Source organism: Engystomops pustulosus, chromosome 6 (genome assembly GCF_040894005.1).
Source record: "Engystomops pustulosus chromosome 6, aEngPut4.maternal, whole genome shotgun sequence".
In the NCBI taxonomy this organism is placed as follows: Eukaryota; Metazoa; Chordata; class Amphibia; order Anura; family Leptodactylidae; genus Engystomops; species Engystomops pustulosus.
In genome coordinates, this window is record NC_092416.1 from 74,869,678 (window position 1) to 74,887,497 (window position 17,820).

A 17,820-nucleotide genomic window follows, 5' to 3' on the forward strand; every position below is an offset into this window, starting at 1 on the left:
ACAGTTCAATGTAACATTCCACTCATGCAACCTTGGTCCCCAGCGGACATACAGTCCCATGTAACAAATAGCCCTTGCTAGCTCACACCTCTTCCAGACCCACATTATATACACCGGATGCCACCCCAGCCCCTGCAGACACCTCATGCCTCCAAAGCCCTCAGCCATTCAGTCCCATGTAACATAACCTCATGCCTCCAAAGCCCTCAGCCATTCAGTCCCATGTAACATAACCTCATGCCTCCAAAGCCCTCAGCCATTCAGTCCCATGTAACATAACCTCATGCCTCCAAAGCCCTCAGACATTCAGTCCCATGTAACATAACCTCATGCCTCCAAAGCCCTCAGACATTCAGTCCCATGTAACATACTGCACTGTTCACACTCCCTGTGATAAGCCCTGTGTACCCCCTCTGTCTCCTCCACATGCAGTGCGGCAGTGTAGCTACTAACTATAGGCTTCCTGCAACAAGCAGCGACAGCGTGGAAAACCACACCCCCTTTTCCACTAGACCCCTCCCCTTCCCGTGACGTCATACCCACCGGGAGAAATTGTAATCCGTACACAACGAGCAGGTGAGAGTGTGAGTGCACGGAGAGGGGCGCGCAGTGTATGCCGGGGCATTTCTAGGCTGCCCACTGCGGCCCAGTGTTACTATAACGAGTGATACCTCTTTACGGGGAATACATAGAAAACCTAACCCCGGGTACATGGAGGTTACTACAGCTTCTAGTACACACTGTCCCCATAGTAACAGCGCGGCCATAGCGGGACAGCGTCCTGCAGTCACACATTATTATATATAACAATAGTAACATATGGGGCAGATACACGTGTGCAGCTGATGAGGAGAGGTGGGGGCTCCCCTCTCTGCAATGCTTAACCCATGTGTAACCAGGCCCTAAAAGGGACTAAATCAACTAGTGTGACAAAGGAAACAGAACACTACAGATGCTCGCGCCACTCCTCTTTATCCTGATCCCAGCCCTGTCTTCCGCTAGGCTTGACTGATTATTTTAAAAAGCAGCACGGAGTGTGGGGACGAGATGTCCGTCGCCCCGGGTTGCTAATTATACATGACCCCCGCACTGCCCTCTCCCATGCTCCCAGTAGTGATGGCGTGAACGACATGAGCCAATGGCTCGGTAAACCCTGCCACTAAACGGCTCACCCCGCCCCCTTTAACCCAATAAAATCGGGTTTAAAGTGTTATGGAGTGAGAAATTGGCCCGCGGCTCCCTATTATTTAATAGGGAGCCATTCAGGAACCAGAAGAGCCGCCAATTCTTAGTGAACGGAGCCTAATGAGCCAGCTCACTAAGAAGAGACAAAATTCCCATCACTAGCTCCCAGACATCTATCACACAGGAGGTGTGACTTCCTCTCACATGAAGTCACCTCCCTCTCCCAGCATAGGAGAGGGAGGTGCGGGGTTGTGCATAATTAGCATCCCAAAGCACCGGACATCTTTTCCCCCACACTCCGTGCTGCTTTTTATAACTATCTTTCCTAGGTGATTTCAAGCCTACCGGAGGACAGCACCAGGTTCAGGATGAAGAGCAGTGGAGGTGAATATTTGTAGGTTTTTTAAAACTTTGTCATACTGGTTAATTTCCTCTAAGTGTGTGGTTACACGTGACACTAGCATTGCGTTTACAAATGCAACACTAGCGTCCAGGGACACAATCACATATGTGTTTCTCTGGAAACGCATACAATCAGTAATCAGCACCTGGTGATGTGCATCCGATGTCTGGATTAGCAATTCGGCCGAAACCCCACGTCACTGTTGTTGCATTTGTAAACATAACGCTAGCGCCATGTGTGACTACATTCTTAACCCCTTAAGAACACTGCCTTTTTTCTTTCACTTATCACTACCCACCTTTAAAATCTATAAAATAAAATCTATAACCTTTTCATCATTCTGTGTACAGAGCCGTATGAGGGATTATTTCTGCAAAAACAAATTGTGCTTCTTACTGAAGGTATGTATTATTCCTTGTTTTGTACTAGGAAGTGGGAAAAAATTCCAAATGTGGTGAAATTGGTGGAAATAAAATCACACTTGCACCATTTTCTTGTGGGCGACTTTTACTGTGCACTGCTTTATTCTTTGGTTCAGTACGATGACGAGGATACTAAATTTATACAGTTTTTAATGTGTTTTAATACATTTTAAAAAAATTGTGAATGAAAAAAATGTTGTTTTGCCATCTTCTGACGCTAATACTTTTTTCATACTTCGATGTACAGAGATGTGTGATGGGTCATTTTTTGTGAGATGAACTCGTGTTTTCATTGCTACCATTTTGAGGAGTGTACAGCCTTTTGATCACGTTTTTGAGATACATAAGTATACACTCACCGGCCACTTTATTAGATACACCATGCTAGTAACGGGTTGGACCCCCTTTTGCCTTCAGAACTGCCTCAATTCTTCGTGGCATAGATTCAACAAGGTGCTGGAAGCATTCCTCAGAGATTTTGGTCCATATTGACATGATGGCATCACACAGTTGCCGCAGATTTGTCGGCTGCACATCCATGATGCGAATCTCCCGTTCCACCACATCCCAAAGATGCTCTATTGGATTGAGATCTGGTGACTGTGGAGGCCATTTGAGTACAGTGAACTCATTGTCATGTTCAAGAAACCAGTCTGAGGTGATTCCAGCTTTATGACATGGCGCATTATCCTGCTGAAAGTAGCCATCAGATGTTGGGTATATTGTGGTCATAAAGGGATGGACATGGTCAGCAACAATACTCAGGTAGGCTGTGGCGTTGCAATGATGCTCAATTGGTACCAAGGGGCCCAAAGAGTGCCAAGAAAATATTCCCCACACCATGACACCACGACCACCAGCCTGAACCGTTGATACAAGGCAGGATGGATCCATGCTTTCATGTTGTTGACGCCAAATTCTGACCCTACCATCCAAATGTCGCAGCAGAAATCGAGACTCATCAGACCAGGCAACGTTTTTCCAATCTTCTACTGTCCAATTTTGATGTGCTTGTGCAAATTGTAGCCTCAGTTTCCTGTTCTTAGCTGAAAGGCTGATTAGAAATTAAGTGTTAACGAGCAGTTGGACAGGTGTACCTAATAAAGTGGCCGTTGAGTGTATATACTTGAGTATAAGCCGAGATTTTCAGCACAAAAAATTTGCTGAAAACCCCTAACTTGGCTTACACTTGAGTCAATGAAAGAAAAAACTCTGCACTCGCCTTTCCAACGCCACCCGCAGGTCCTCTTCTGTCTTCAGCTCCGGCACTGTCTTCAGGTCCTTGCAGATGGGTCGCACACACCATGACGTCAGTCGAGTGTCGACATTATAGCGCGTGTGACACCATTGGCTGATGTTCTGGTGTATGCAACTGGACCACACGGGGGCATGGGGTGCTTAAGACAGAACAGGACCAGCATGTGCTTTGGAAAGGTGAGTACAGAGTTTTTTTTGGATTTTTTTGGGCTGGAAAGGGTGCTGCTGGCTATATACCGGGGGGGGGGGGGTCAGGCACTGGCTATATACTGGGGGGCAGGCAACGGCTATATACGGGGGGCAGGCACTGGCTATATACTGGGGCGGCAGGCACTGGCTATATACTGGGGGGGCAGACACTGGCTATATACTGGGGGGGCAGACACTGGCTATATACTGGGGGGGCAGACACTGGCTATATACTGGGGGGGCAGACACTGGCTATATACTGGGGGGGACAGACACTGGCTATATACTGGGGGGGACAGACACTGGCTATATACTGGGGGGCAGACACTGGCTATATACTGGGGGAAGGGCAGACTCTGGCTATATACTGGGGAAAGGGCAGACACTGGCTATATACTGAGGGAGGGGACAGACACTGGCTATATACTGAGAGAGGGGACAGACACTGGCTATATACTGAGAGAGGGGGCAGACACTGGCTATATACGGAGAGAGGGGGCAGACACTGGCTATATACGGAGGGAGGGAGGGAGCAGACACTGGCTATATACTGAGGGAGGGGGCAGACACTGGCTATATACTGGGGGGGACAGACACTGGCTTTATACTGGGGGAAGGGCAGATACTGGCTATATACTCGGGGAAGGGCAGATACTGGGGGCCAGACACTGGCTATATACTGAGGGAGGGGACAGACACTGGCTATATACTGAGAGAGGGGACAGACACTGGCTATATACTGAGAGAGGGGGCAGACACTGGCTATATACTGAGGGAGGGGGCAGACCCTGGCTTTATACTAGGGGGGGCAGGCACTGGCTATATACTGGGGGGGCAGGCACTGGTTATATACTGGGGGGACAGGCACTGGCTATATACTGGGGGGGCAGGCACTGGCTATATACTGGGGGGGCAGGCACTGGCTATATACTGGGGGGGCAGGCACTGGCTATATACTGGGGGGGCAGACACTGACTATATACTTGGAGGGGCAGACACTGGCTATTTACTGGGGGAAGAGCAGAGACTGGCTATATACTGGGGAGCAGACACTGGCTATATACTGGGGGGCAGACGCTGGCTATATACTGAGGGAGGGGACAGACACTGGCTATATACTGAGGGAGGGGGCAGACACTGGCTATACACTAGGGGGCAGGCACTGGCTATAAACGGGGGGCAGGCACTGGCTATATACCTGGGGAGCAGGCACTGGCTATATACTGGGGAGGGCAGGCACTGGCTATATACTGGGGGGGGGCAGACACTGGCTATATACTGGGGGGCAGACACTGGCTATATACTGGGGGGGGGGCAGACACTGGCTATATACTAGGAGGGCAGGCACTGGCTATAAACGGGGGACAGGCACCGGCTCTATACTGAGGGGAGGCAGGCACCGGCTATATACTGGGGGTGGGGGCAGGCACTGGCTATATACTGAAATGTCCGGTGCTCCAGACTGCTAATTATTTATGCCTTCTGTGTGACGTTTCATCCCTCTCCAACATGGGAGAGGGAGCTGTGGGGGCACGCATAATTAGCAGCCCGCAGCAGCATCTGGTCCCTGCTCAAGGGTAAGTACATTATGTGTGACACCAATTTGGGATTGTACTTACCCTGGTAAACTTTCTTATATGTGCCTAACTCCTTTAATTTATACCTTTGTGATTTCTCCCCTAGAATGGCCTCCACTGTCCTTGGCGTGGGTACTGGAGTCTTCGTGATAGCTGTCATTTGGGTGGTAACTCTGCTAAGTTGCATCCTTCTGTCTCGAGCATCTGGAGCAGCACGGTGAGATCCACTGTAAAACTGTGGATTTTCTGGATGGTGCCATCACACACCGGGCCATGAAATGAACTTTCATGGCTTTGCAAGGTTTAAAGCTGCTAGACAACATACCGCTAGTGGTTTATTAAGTCAATTTATGCTGACAGGTTCCCTTTAAAAAGAACATTAAAGGGAACCTGTCACCTGGGACTTCATTTTCACTAAAGACAGGTTGCAGAAGCCCTTCACACCAGCAGTGCACATTTGCCTTTCTGCCTTTTTTAAGCATTTGCATTACTATATAATTGTGTGTTATAACTTACCTTGCTCCCTGACAAAATCCTGGGGTAGTCACAGGGGCTGGACTTTGGTTTGGATGCATTTCAAAAAACAACATGTGGCTTGTCTGTGTTACCCACTCCTCAGAGCTTGGCCCCCACCTTTGTGCTCCTGTCTAGCTCCACCTCCTGCTTCTCAGAGGTCACAGCCTGGTCAGCCTGACATCAGTGGGGGAGGGACAAGCTGTACAGGAGCACAAACATGGAGACAGCCTGCAGCTCAAACAGGTCACATGTTGTTTTTTGAGATGCATGCAAACCAAAGTCCAGCCCCTGTGAAAGGCAGATTTGCACTGCAGGTGTGATGGGCTTTTACAATCTGTCTTTAGTGAAAAATTAGGTCCCTGGTGACAGGTTCCCTTTAAATGTTATTTGCTGGTCACCAGCCTCCAAAACATGGATCAAATAATGCTAAATAGTTTTTCCACAAAAACCAAATCTTCAACCAACTTCTTTGTTGGGACAACATTTATAATTGCACCAAGAATATGGAAGATTTTAATACAAATTATATTTGGCAAAGAAATGTTTCCTTTCTAGTAAAGGCTGGTGCCACACTCACCGCTTTGTCTGCGTTTGAAAACGCGAACGCAGACAAACCCACGCCTACCGGGGCGGGCCGCGGCCTGATCGCATCAGTGTTTTTATGGAAACACCTGTGATCGGGAACGAGCCGCTGGTGTTTTGCGTTAATTTAATGCAAAACACCGGTGGCTTGTTCCCGATTGCAGGCGTTTCCATAGAAACACTGATGAGATCGGGCCGCGGCACGCCCCGGTAGGCGCGTCTTTGTCTGTGTTTGTGTTTTCAAACGCAGACAAAGTGGTGCGTGTGGCACCGGCCAAACTGGTAGCGGTACCATATGTGCTCTGTCAGAGGGGAGGAGCTGGGGCTGGAGGCGTGTGCTATGCTAATCTTCTCTCATACTGTCCAATCAGTGGCAGACAGTATGTGATCTCTCTTTGCTCATCTACAGGCTGTGTTCCTACATGGACCCTGAATTATTATTGAAACTCTGCAGGTGCAGTTTGCACATAAATGTATACATGTATTTAGGAAGTGTGTACTGTGTCTTCCGTGCACCTAAAGGGAGTTCCTGTGCACATTTGGACAGTGCCCCACATTTATGATGGCAAGTCCTACATAATTGTGGCGCACGCACATTAAACTGAGTGCACCAGAGAAAAAACAGGTGCAATTAGTTCATGCACTTTAGGCTCGTGCAAGGTGCGCCAGATTACTGAAGATGCAATGGATATGGAGCATATTGTAAACACACATGCAACGTGAACGCTGTGTAAATGCACTCGCTTTGTAAATGCTGTGTAAACGCAAACGTGATGCAATCTCAATGTAATTGTGACGCAAGTGCAATATTAACCCCTTTCCCGCACCCTGACGGGTAGTTCCCGCACCTTGATATAGAGTTGTGTCATGTTGATCGCTCGGGCTCAGAAGCAGAGTCTTTGCGATCATTGTGGGATGGGGCAGTTTGCGATAGGTGGAATCCTGCAGTAACAGTGTAATCATGTTTAACACTGTAGACGCCGTGGTCATTGTGACTGCGCCTCCGATGAAGGACCCCCAAGGCTGCCAGCTGTACTCTGCAGCACTCTGCACAATCTAACAGTGCAGCTGTCAGCATCTGCAGAATTACATAGGTATACATTAGAACTGCAGTATATTACAATGAACAAGTGATCAAATGATCACTTGTTCATGTACCACCCATGGACAAAATAAAACAGTAAAAAAAAAAAGTAAATAAAAAAAACGTGCAATTAAAAAAATTATTACAAAAGAATAAAGTCACCTGAAGTCCCCACCCCATGTAATAATCAAATAAAACATAAAAAAAATTAGTTACAGACAGACCCCTCTGCCCAACTGTGACCTCTGGTGATGCTCTCTGGATGCTTTACTATAGTCCCAGAGTGCAATGATCAGCTGACACTCCAATAGTCAGTGGGGCAAAAAAAAATTTGTCTGGCTCTACAATTATAAAATATACAGTTTTGACTTGCATACAAATTCAACAAACCTATCTTGTATGTAATCCGGGGACTGCCGAATGGGGAATCGCCGTAATGGTGATGACCCATAGAATAAAGATAACACATTATTTTTATGCTACGGTGAGCGTCCTGGAAAAAAATTCTTAAAACCACAAACAAGAATTAATGATTTTCTTAACCACCACCAAGAAAGAGTTAATAAAATCTGAACCGATGATGTTCTTAAAAAGTGGATCTCATCCACACAAAAAATAATCTCCCATATGTCCAAATGACAAAAAAATAAACATTTTACAGCTTGTAAGATGTTACAATGCAGATCTGCTTTGAATGGCGCTCCTTCCCTTCTACGCCTAGCCGTGTGCCCATACAGCAGTCACCAACATCAATGGGGCATCTTCATACTCCGGAAATGGGTATCAAAGTATGTGGTTTTTTTTTGTCATTTAATACTTTGTGATGGTTTAATTTTAACCCCCTTTGAAATACCTAAAGGGTTAACACACTTCTTAAAGTTGAGTTTTCACACATTGAGGAGTGTAGTTTCTAAAATAGCAGAATTTACATGGTTTTACTGCTATTTAGGCCTCACTTAAAGCTGAGCAGGTGCCTCTAAATGCACTCTGAAATTCTGAACCTTCAACAGCCTAAAAAAGAGAGAAGATGCATAAAAACCTGATATAATGCCGATATAAACCAATGTTAGTTATAAAGTTACTTGTGTCCTGTGACTAGAACTTTGAAAATGAATAATCTTTAGAAATTTTTGCCAAATTTCCATTTTTTCATAACTAAACACAAAATATATCATTAAATTTTTTTACAATATGTGATGAGAAAATAATCTCAAAATAACCTGGAAATGTAAAGCGAAATGTATAACGTCCTATAATGACACAAGGCAAATTTAAAGGAAACCTACCATTTGATTTGATGCATTTTGAAGCAAACATACCTTGAGAATGCTGTAGCTACACTGATGCAGGTTGGTTAATTCCTGAGCTGAGTGGTTTTGCTGAAAAAAAAAAGAAAATGCCACACAAGCGCCATGTAATGCAACATAAACAGGATGCAAATACTACATAAACGCAAATGCAATGCAAACGGCACGTAAGTGCAACACCAGCGCCACATATATGTAAATGTGATGCAAACGCCACGTAATTATAAATGCTGTGTCATTGTATATGCAGCTTAGATATCATGTAAATGCAATGGCACATAAATACAAAAGCTGTGTATGTGTAACACGAAGTAAACTCAAATGCCACATACATGCAAATGCGACCCAAATGCCACGTAAAGACACAAATGCCAGCTCAACCAAGCACAACAGTAATGGCACACATACACCATGTTAACTCAAATGCCACATATCTGCAAACGCAATATAAAGGCAAATGTGATGTAAGCACAAACGCCACATAAATGCATGTAAATACTTTCATGTCACATTTGTGTTTACATCACTTTCACGGTAACAATATCTTTCCATTTATATCGCCTCTGTGCTCACATCACCTTTACATTATGTTATATTTGCATTAACATTGCACATGCAGTAACAATGCATTTGCTTTCACATCGTTTGCATTCGTTTACATTGCAGTTTAAATGTGGTGTAAACACAATGTCAACAGAATATTAGTGGAATGTGCGTGAACACAGCCTCTAGATGCACATAGAGAAATCACAGCTCACTACTGATCATTGCTGCTACTGCTAATTGGACTAGTTAGATTAGCATAACAGACACCTCCAGCTCCTCCTCTCTGACAGAACACAGGTTATAATGGTCAGATACTAGAACTGATATCTCCACAACCGTGGCGGCTAAAAAGAAAATTCTAAGTGCCCCTGAATCTGTGTAGCCCATACAGGATGGTATCATAATCTCCACATGTGTGAGGTAGTGAAATGTATTCTTTAAGTAAAAATTGCATTTTGTAGGTCACTCAATAAAGAAGATCTTTCATTTCTTTTGACATTTAGTCTAGGCACAACAAATTGATTCAGTTGAAAAATCCTAGACTTACATTGACAGCTTTGCTGTAAGGAATTCCTGAAAGCTGAATCCCTTGAAGGGGTTGGAAGCAGAAGGGTTGTTTAGTATTCCTTCAGTTGCTATTGGCTGATGGTGGTTTTTCTCTATTAGGTTATCGAGTATTGCTTTGTTTCTCCTGGCGCTGATCGTCACTCTAATTCTGGTATTTTTTCCACGAGCAAGTGAAACTCCCTCTCCAGAAAAGGAAGTTCAGGTATAATATTTTTACAGGACTACCGTAATCTTCATATAATCTTATGTATGTCTATGTCTGGACCGAGATTTCTCCATAGACCACCTATGTATTCTGAAACATTAGCGAGTTTCTGTCTTGCTAGCACCAGACGTTCCTGAGTGAGACTGATAAGAGTCAAAGTAAGTGGAGAAAGAAGCCCCTTTGTCTGATAAGTTGTATTACTAACTTTTTCTTAGTGAGCATTTACCATTGTTCACATTTGTACCGCAGATTCATTATAGTCTTAAAAGAAGAATGACATGGCATACCATATTTTTTCTTGTCATAATAAGAGATTGCAGATTTAATCCCTTGTATTCATTGGGTTCTTCAATATAGAAAAATGGAAGCTTCCAAGCAGATGGGATCAGATCAGTGTAGTGGTGCTCTTTAGTTCCTGTCATACACATGTTCTTCTACATTACTGCACAGTGTTTCTTGTCAGTGCCCAGCAAATAGTGTAGCATTTAAAGGAAACCTACCACTTTCCAATAGTACTTCTAAGCAGCAAATACTCTCAGTGAGCTGGTGCCGTAGCATATCTTCGTTATGTTCATAAACCGTTGTAATGCTTTTAAACACTTTAGTATTCTTTATATTGGAAGAAGCTTCGGCGCACGGTGGTACACACTCGGCGCACCATGTGCGCGACCTTGCGTTCACCTGAAAAGGAAGTGACGTAGAGCCGGTGAGGTCACGCGTGCACGTCTGCGCACATGGTGTGCTGAGCGCGTACCACCGTGCGCCGAAGCTGCTTCGAATATAAAGATTACTAAAGTGTTTAAAAGCATTACAGCGGTTTATGAACATAACGAAGATATGCTCCGGCACCAGCTCACTCTGAGCTGGTACACGGTATTAGCTGCTTAGAAGTACTATTGGAAAGTGGTAGGTTTCCTTTAACAATGGCTTTGCTGCTAACAAAATGGGATCGTGCAAGGTGAAGTGTCTACATGAATGGCTTTTCTGGGTTATAGATTGATGGCTAGTCCTTCTCCATTCTCTGTGTTGGAGCCATACATTTCATACAGTTCAATTGAATGGAAGCGGGTCAGTAACCTAGTTCACTTATCCTAAGGATAAAAGCTGTCATATAATCAAGATATGTTATCCAATCAGTTTACAAGGGCAGGCACTTCTGTCCACTAACACGCGCCTGATACAGATTTGATTCAATTCTGTATTGGGGCAAGCAGAAGTAGCCGGACGGAAGCGTCTGTCTCTCTAAACAAACAGGGACAGTACTGACGGTCGGTGGCGGGGACGCTGGGAGTGCCGAAGTAGGTAAGGATTTGTTTTATTGTTTTTTACAGCACCCCTCCCAAGCCAGATATGTAGACAGTGTACGATGTTAGGATATATTCACACCCAATAACCTTGAAATTTTGGAAAATGTGTGTTGATCTCTAATTTTGATCTGTGTGTGTGTGTGTGTGTCTGTGTCTGTGTGTGTCTGTGTCTGTGTGTGTCTGTGTGTGTGTGTGTGTTATTTGTCTCTTGTATGGCCAAAATCTGCTGTGTGGATTTGCTAGTTATGTGATTTGATGCTAGCCATAGACTTCCTAGTAAACATGGGATACAGCCCATGCAGCCTGAGACTACAGGTCACTGGATCAGGGATGAAGGCTTATATCTTATTTATCTCCCAATGGCCACACTTGTCTATGAACTAATTATAAAGATTTGTGCTAGTGTCCCCCTCCCCTCTTGTATTTCCACCTCGCAGCACTAGGGCTCTATCAATAATACATGACTAAGGCTATGAGCACTGAAGGTCTACTAATTGGCTAATTAAAAAGCGAAACGCATTGCCCAGACAAACATGTCATCCACAAGAGACTTGTTCTGTGCTGGAGCCAAGGTCAGACTTAAAATGGACTCCTCGGAATGACCTTTCGTGTTACAGCAGCTTGTTGGCCTGGTCCCTAGAGCCAGTTCACAGCTAAGGATAGCACAAGAGATCAACTCTTATGTGTTCACACTTGTTTCATGCCCGCCAGCTTAAAAATAACTTTTATTAGGCTCCTATTGATGTCCTTTCATCATCCTGCTATGGCTGGAGAATGTGTCTATAATATTTGGTAAGGATGATGGAATGGTGGATGAAGTGACCTGTAGTAGTGAGGTGTGTACAGATATCAGCACGAGACAGAGCAGTGGGTGGATACTTCTGTTGCTTCTACTAGATGTATTAGTGTTGAATATTGGTTCATGTAGTATAGTGACCAATTTCTGAACATTGTGGCCTCTATACATATATGTATGCATATCTGCCATTGTCATGCAGTTTCTACTTATATACAGCTGCAGTCATTTTGGGGGAGCACTGACATTCAGATGTTCTTTGTCTTGTAGATTGTAGACACGTTCTTCATTGGCCGCTACGTCCTCCTATCAGTGATTAGCCTCATCTTCCTCGGAAGCCTCTTTCTGGCTCTTGTCTATTATGTTCTGGAGCCGGTCTATGCTAAACCTCTGCGGGTTCGGTAACACCATGGGTAGAGTTTCTTGTGTGATTGCGATGTTCATTTTTTTTATACTTGCATAATATAAGAAGCAGAATTTTATATAAGGTATTTGATGTTTTGTAAATCATGTTTGTAAGAAATAAATTATTTTTTTTATCAGGAGATTCAAATGTTTTCTTGCAGCAATGACGATGCAATCCATCATTGAAATAGACATGAGGACTATGAACGAGTCTTAAGCAGTCCATGACTCAACCCTAAGGATATACTCTGTTTAGGTCTAGGGGAAACAGAGGGTCATGTAGGTAATATCTTACATGGATTGTTACATCTTTACATCTGTATGTAGTTAAAGTTGGTCAACATTTTGTTTCTGTAGATAGACTTCCAATGCTCTTCACGTAATGTTCCGCAGATGGGCTCAACCATTTCTGTTGACTCCACCATAATTATAAATTATAATTATAAATTCTCAAACATCAAGTTTAACATCAGAGTTTCTAGGTGTCACTCTAGATTCAGAAAACAATGTTCAATTCTTCCTCCACAGAAAACTTCAGAGAATTAAAGGCCGACAGTGTTCACTGAACCCAGAGATTTTTCATCTACTAACAATGTTATGAGGAAATCCTCAAGTAAATCTGTTTGCTTCTCAGAGAAGCAAGAAAGCGAACCTTTTATTTTCTCTAGACCCTGGGGATGATCCTTCTGGTCTGGATGCGTTCTCCAAGAAGTGGGACAAAGACTTGTCTTATGCCTTTCCCCCGATTCCTGTCTTACCCAAAGTTCTACAGAAACTTTGCCAAGAAATAAAACAGACTGCTACTGATTGCTCCATTCTTAAACGGACAGAAAGACAGATGCTATAGAAAAAGTGTAAACTTTACTAATTACATGTCAAACATAAAAATATAAAGTGCTGAGGAAGCCCGCGTGACGGGCGATACGCATGGGGCACACAAGGTCTCCCGGCTCCCCCAGCCCTGCATCTTATCTTGGTAATATGGATTCTACTTTCACTTAGCACTTTATACTTGCTTCATTGTCTTTACCATCCTTTTACCTTTTGGTTCATGATATATGCATTCTACATTGGGGCTGTTGTCTGGGGGATCTTGGATTTGTTTTTCCCTAGGCATGGGATTTTTTAATTGCTTTTAATTTCTATGTTTTGACATGTAATTAATAAAGTTTACACTTTTTCTATAGCATCTGTCTTTCTGTCCGTTTAATTTTGATTCATTTTTTCTGATGCTGACAATATATTTTTGTGACCCATTTTTTGTTAAATTATGATTGCTCCATTCTGGCTCAAAGAGAGCTGGTTTTCTGTGATCAAGCACTCATCATTAAAGAGGCGCCAGTGTTTCTGCCCCTAAAGATTACAGAGCTGGTAACAAATGCCATTTACACTAAAGTCTGGAGAAAATTCTGATTGGTGGGGTTATAAATCTCATATACAAGAAAAAAGGAACATTCCTGAAACTGGGTTTCTCCAAAGGTCTGAGACCTAATACTCTAAAAGGTTCAAATTTCAGCATTGATGTTTTTTTTTCGATACCTTTCTGGCATCCTCGGATTAAGAGATTTATTAAAGGCTGCATCAGACTGAGACAAAAAATAATAACCAAAACTCCTCCTTGGGATCTCTCACTAGTTTTGAATGTGCTCACTCCTCCATCATTTGAGCCCTTACAACACATAGGTATTAACTACGAAGGTGACTTTTTTAGTAGCCATCAGATCAGCTTGTAGAATAGGGGAAAATCTAAACCCTGTCTTGTAGAAAACCTTTTCTTACTGTCTTGAAATCAGATACCTTATTTTTACCTATAACTTTCACAAAAATCAAGATATTGTGGCACATTTACTTACCCGGTCCTGCGGAGTTCACGAAAGTTCATTGTCCGACGAGAATGCACTGTGCCGTGATTCACTAAGATCGTGTGCCTGATATTATGAATGTGTCGCTTCCTCGTTCAGAGTTAACCTTCGTCCGATGGCACGCCCCCCACATTTCTGTTGGATGAAAGCCAGCGCAGCTGCACCGCAATCCAATCGCATGTGGCCCAATCCCCAGTTAAATACCTGTCCCAGCGGCGCAAATCCCGAAATCGTAGGGAAAACTGGCCCCGGACCCTTAGTGAATAAGCCCCATTGTCTTGCCTTCCTTTTGTGCTAACCCAAAAATAGCAGAGAAAAAAAATGGAGCACTCTAGATGTAAGGAGAGCAGTCCTCCACTATCTTGAGGTGACCGTGGAATGGCGAAAAGATTTGAACTTATTGGTTCAGTTTTTAGGGAAGAACAAAGGCCTGAAAGCAATTGTGAGATTACTTCTGAGACTTCTACAATATAGCTCCCACTCCGAATTCTATTAGAGCTCTTTCGAACAGGGCAGTAGCAGTACCCTTGGCAGATTTGTCAAGCAGTGACCTGGTCCAGTCCTCTGACCTTTGCACGCCACTACCGCCTAGATATAACTCTGCATTGTCCTTTGGAAGGAAGATTATCTAGGCAGTGAAACTTCCCTAAGTAGTAATCTGGTAAATGTCCAGGTGGGGCTGTCATGGGGACGCAATGGAAAAAAGGAATTAGACTTACCGGTAATTCTGTTTTCACCATGACAGCCCCCTATATTACTGCAACCTTTCTTTCTCTGTTCTTTGGTAGGCACTGGTGAGGAATTGCTAGTGAGGGAAATTTAACCTCTCTCAACTTCCTGTCAGTGTGTACAGGGTGTAGGAACAGCCTCCAAGTGGGGCTGTGAAAGTGGACGTATGGAAACCGAATTACCGGTAAGTCTCATTTTTTTTCCCATTTACAAAGATGCAAAATAGGCTCATTTCCGTGGGAGCAAATTACTTACTAATTACTCAGTTGTCCCACCAGAAGGAAATCATAAGAGATATCAAATTAAAATAGTGTTTTAATACATTTAAAAACATTAAAGTCTTTTTAAACAAAAATAATTTCTTGCACTATACAGTATATTGCACTAAAATCACCACAGTCTGTGCCTATGTGGCAGTTCCCATGGCCATGTAAAATACTTTCCGACAGACACTCTCTCTCCTTTATGCAGAGAGCTCCGCTCCGTCCATGTACAGCGCGCAATGTTAAATGGCTAAACATATTCAACACTGTCTGATTCCTTCTGGGCTAAATCACATGTCTCAACCAAAATCTGACCCCAGGTCTTTTCTACGTGTCGAAAATGTTGGTGCATACTGGTAGACTTGGACACAAATACAGTTTTTTCTGTGAAGGGCTGGAGACTGGGGACCAATCCAGCAAGTCCTCTTCATTGTCATTGAACCATTTCTTCACCAGTCTCAATGAATGCAGAGGGTCATCAAACTTTTCATACTCTGAACTATCATATTACTATAGTGTATAAAGTTACTCATCTTGACATCAATTTTTCTTCCATACTTATTTGCACTCCTAATTGCCTTAGCTATTGCTTTTCATCTCATCATTCCAAATCAACCATTCCAATCTTCTACTGTCCACGTTTTGTACTTTTTGCTACTTTGGCCTAATGCTTCTATTGAAGTTATGAGTTCTTCCGCTTTTTACAGTGTATGTGTATGTGCACAGAGATTGTGTGGATGTCTGTGATCTCACTAATAAGAATAATCTTTATTTATATAGCGCTTTACAACCCATATGGGACTTATACAAATACAAAGCATGCGTGCCATCTGTACTGCTGTGTTTGTATTTACAAAACTGATGAGACCTTTGTGATGAGCCTATTTGATCCCAATATTTTGCTTGGATGTCCTCCTCTTGGCTTTGGAATGGAGGGATGGACTTAAATTCATAGGGCCACATGTATCAGTTTTTCGCATGCCACATTTTCCAGTTTCCTGAAGTTGGCCTACTTAATCATTGTAATGTATCTTAAGTTTTTCTCTTTTTGATACATGTTAAGAGTTTCCTGTTTAGTCTCACTTTTGCAACTTTTTGTGGGGTGAGACTTTTTAGTCCCAAATAGTAGCTGCCAAGAAAATGGGATCAGTTTCAGAGCTAGCTTGCTTCAAAAACAAGCAAACAAACATCTGGGCTACAAAGATAAATACGGCACTGCATTACATCCTTGAGGCAGCTTTGGTACGCTGCTTGATTCTGCGCCTAAAAAGTCTCAAACTGCAAAAAATTTCACAAAAAAAGAAAAAGAAAGCACTAGGAGTGATACATGTCCCCCATTTTCTTGCAACTGTCATGGCACTCACAGGATGCAGTTTGGCAATCTCCTTGGGAAATCTTCTTCATGACTGCTCCTCGATTCCCCTGTTTGCCACAAACACAGGCTTGTACACATAGGAATTGCGGCTCGGGCACAGGGCCAAAGAAACCATGGTCATGTGTATGAGCCTGTTGAAGTGCAACAACGGCTATCACTTGGCCAAAAACAAAGTTCTTTTGCATGTAGCCGAAGTTTCATAACAGAACAGTGCCATGTATTAGTAGTTTTTAAAATTTGCAAACTTTATTTATGAATGGTGTAAACTGTGATTGCATTCTGTATCTGTGATTTTACTGTGTAACTCTCAGCCAAGCCTGCCCACCCTATGACCCTTTGCTCTTCCTATGTTGCAAACATGGAAAGTGGCCCAATGACTCAGTTCACAACATTCCTGGATAATGCAAACTCATTTATTCTGGCTCACGAAACAGGAATGAAGGGTGAACATTCATGATTTATGTGTGCAGTGAAATGCTAAAAGTGAGAACATGGGCTCGGCCAGCTGGCCGTGCCGCCTCAATCATAACAAATGGAGCAAGTTTCATGGACCCAAGGGGCAAATACACACAAATCAAATGGTCATTATCACTTGTTTGCAGCTACATCAACAATGTCTTTTAAATGGTACTTGGAAAACTGAGGATTTGATCACAAAAAAAGTCATTTCTTAAAACCAACACCTCTGGAAAGATCATCCACAGGGTGGAGTGCAGCTAGTACTGATTGCCGTAGATCTAACTTTTAGTTATGTTATGAGGCACCTAACTGATGGCTAGCTGACAAAGATTGGTATAACCTAGTAAACTTTGTATTGATAATGACATGACATGGAGGTAGTCCTATCCGTTGGAGTCTAATGGGCAATGAGTTTCTGAACCTTCCTTTGTAAGATGTACAATCTCCTTTACATCTGGTTCTGTTGCATTCATGGCACAATATTATAAGGTATGACAAATAAGAAGGATTTATTATCTGCATGCGCCGAAAGAACAACCTGACATTTGGAGTGGAATACTACATATGGGTGTGTGGTTAATTTAGTTAACTAGAGCTTCTCCCCACATGTGAATGACGCCAGAGTGTGATGCCATCACCGCACTCCTTCGTCTTAAATAGGCCACACTTCAGGGGTATGTATCATTATTATTATATCACTTGCACGCATGTCTTCTAGACGTGGTTTATTTAAACATACATTTTCACTGTAGGATGTACTTTTTCTGAAACTTTTGTCTGACTA

The 17,820-nt window shown here is 43.3% G+C and overlaps 1 protein-coding gene across 4 annotated transcripts; it reads left to right on the forward strand.

Annotated features, from left to right (window-relative positions):
- The first annotated feature begins 445 nt into the window (after nt 1-445).
- Nucleotides 446-12,488, forward strand: TMEM218 (transmembrane protein 218). Of its 4 annotated transcripts, XM_072156600.1 has the most exons (6): nt 493-576; nt 1,515-1,569; nt 1,939-1,989; nt 5,140-5,250; nt 9,735-9,837; nt 12,214-12,488. In XM_072156600.1, the coding sequence occupies exons 4-6, from the start codon at nt 5,141-5,143 to the stop codon at nt 12,346-12,348; spliced, it is 348 nt and encodes a 115-aa protein (XP_072012701.1). In that variant the 5' UTR covers nt 493-576; nt 1,515-1,569; nt 1,939-1,989; nt 5,140; the 3' UTR covers nt 12,349-12,488. The 4 variants fall into 4 exon arrangements, with proteins under 4 accessions (XP_072012700.1, XP_072012704.1, XP_072012701.1 ...); XM_072156599.1 differs by lacking the exon at nt 1,515-1,569 and having other exon boundaries at nt 446-576; XM_072156601.1 differs by lacking the exons at nt 493-576; nt 1,515-1,569 and adding an exon at nt 630-707.
- Nucleotides 12,489-17,820: the final 5,332 nt, after the last annotated feature.

Coding starts and splice junctions, on each gene's coding strand:
- TMEM218 (XM_072156599.1), top strand. CDS start 5,141: ATGGCCTCCACTGTCCTTGGCGTGGGTACTGGAGTCTTCGTGATAGCT. Junction 5,251..9,734: donor CGAGCATCTGGAGCAGCACG/GTGAGATCCACT, acceptor TTTCTCTATTAG/GTTATCGAGTATTGCTTTGT. Junction 9,838..12,213: donor CTCCAGAAAAGGAAGTTCAG/GTATAATATTTT, acceptor TTTGTCTTGTAG/ATTGTAGACACGTTCTTCAT.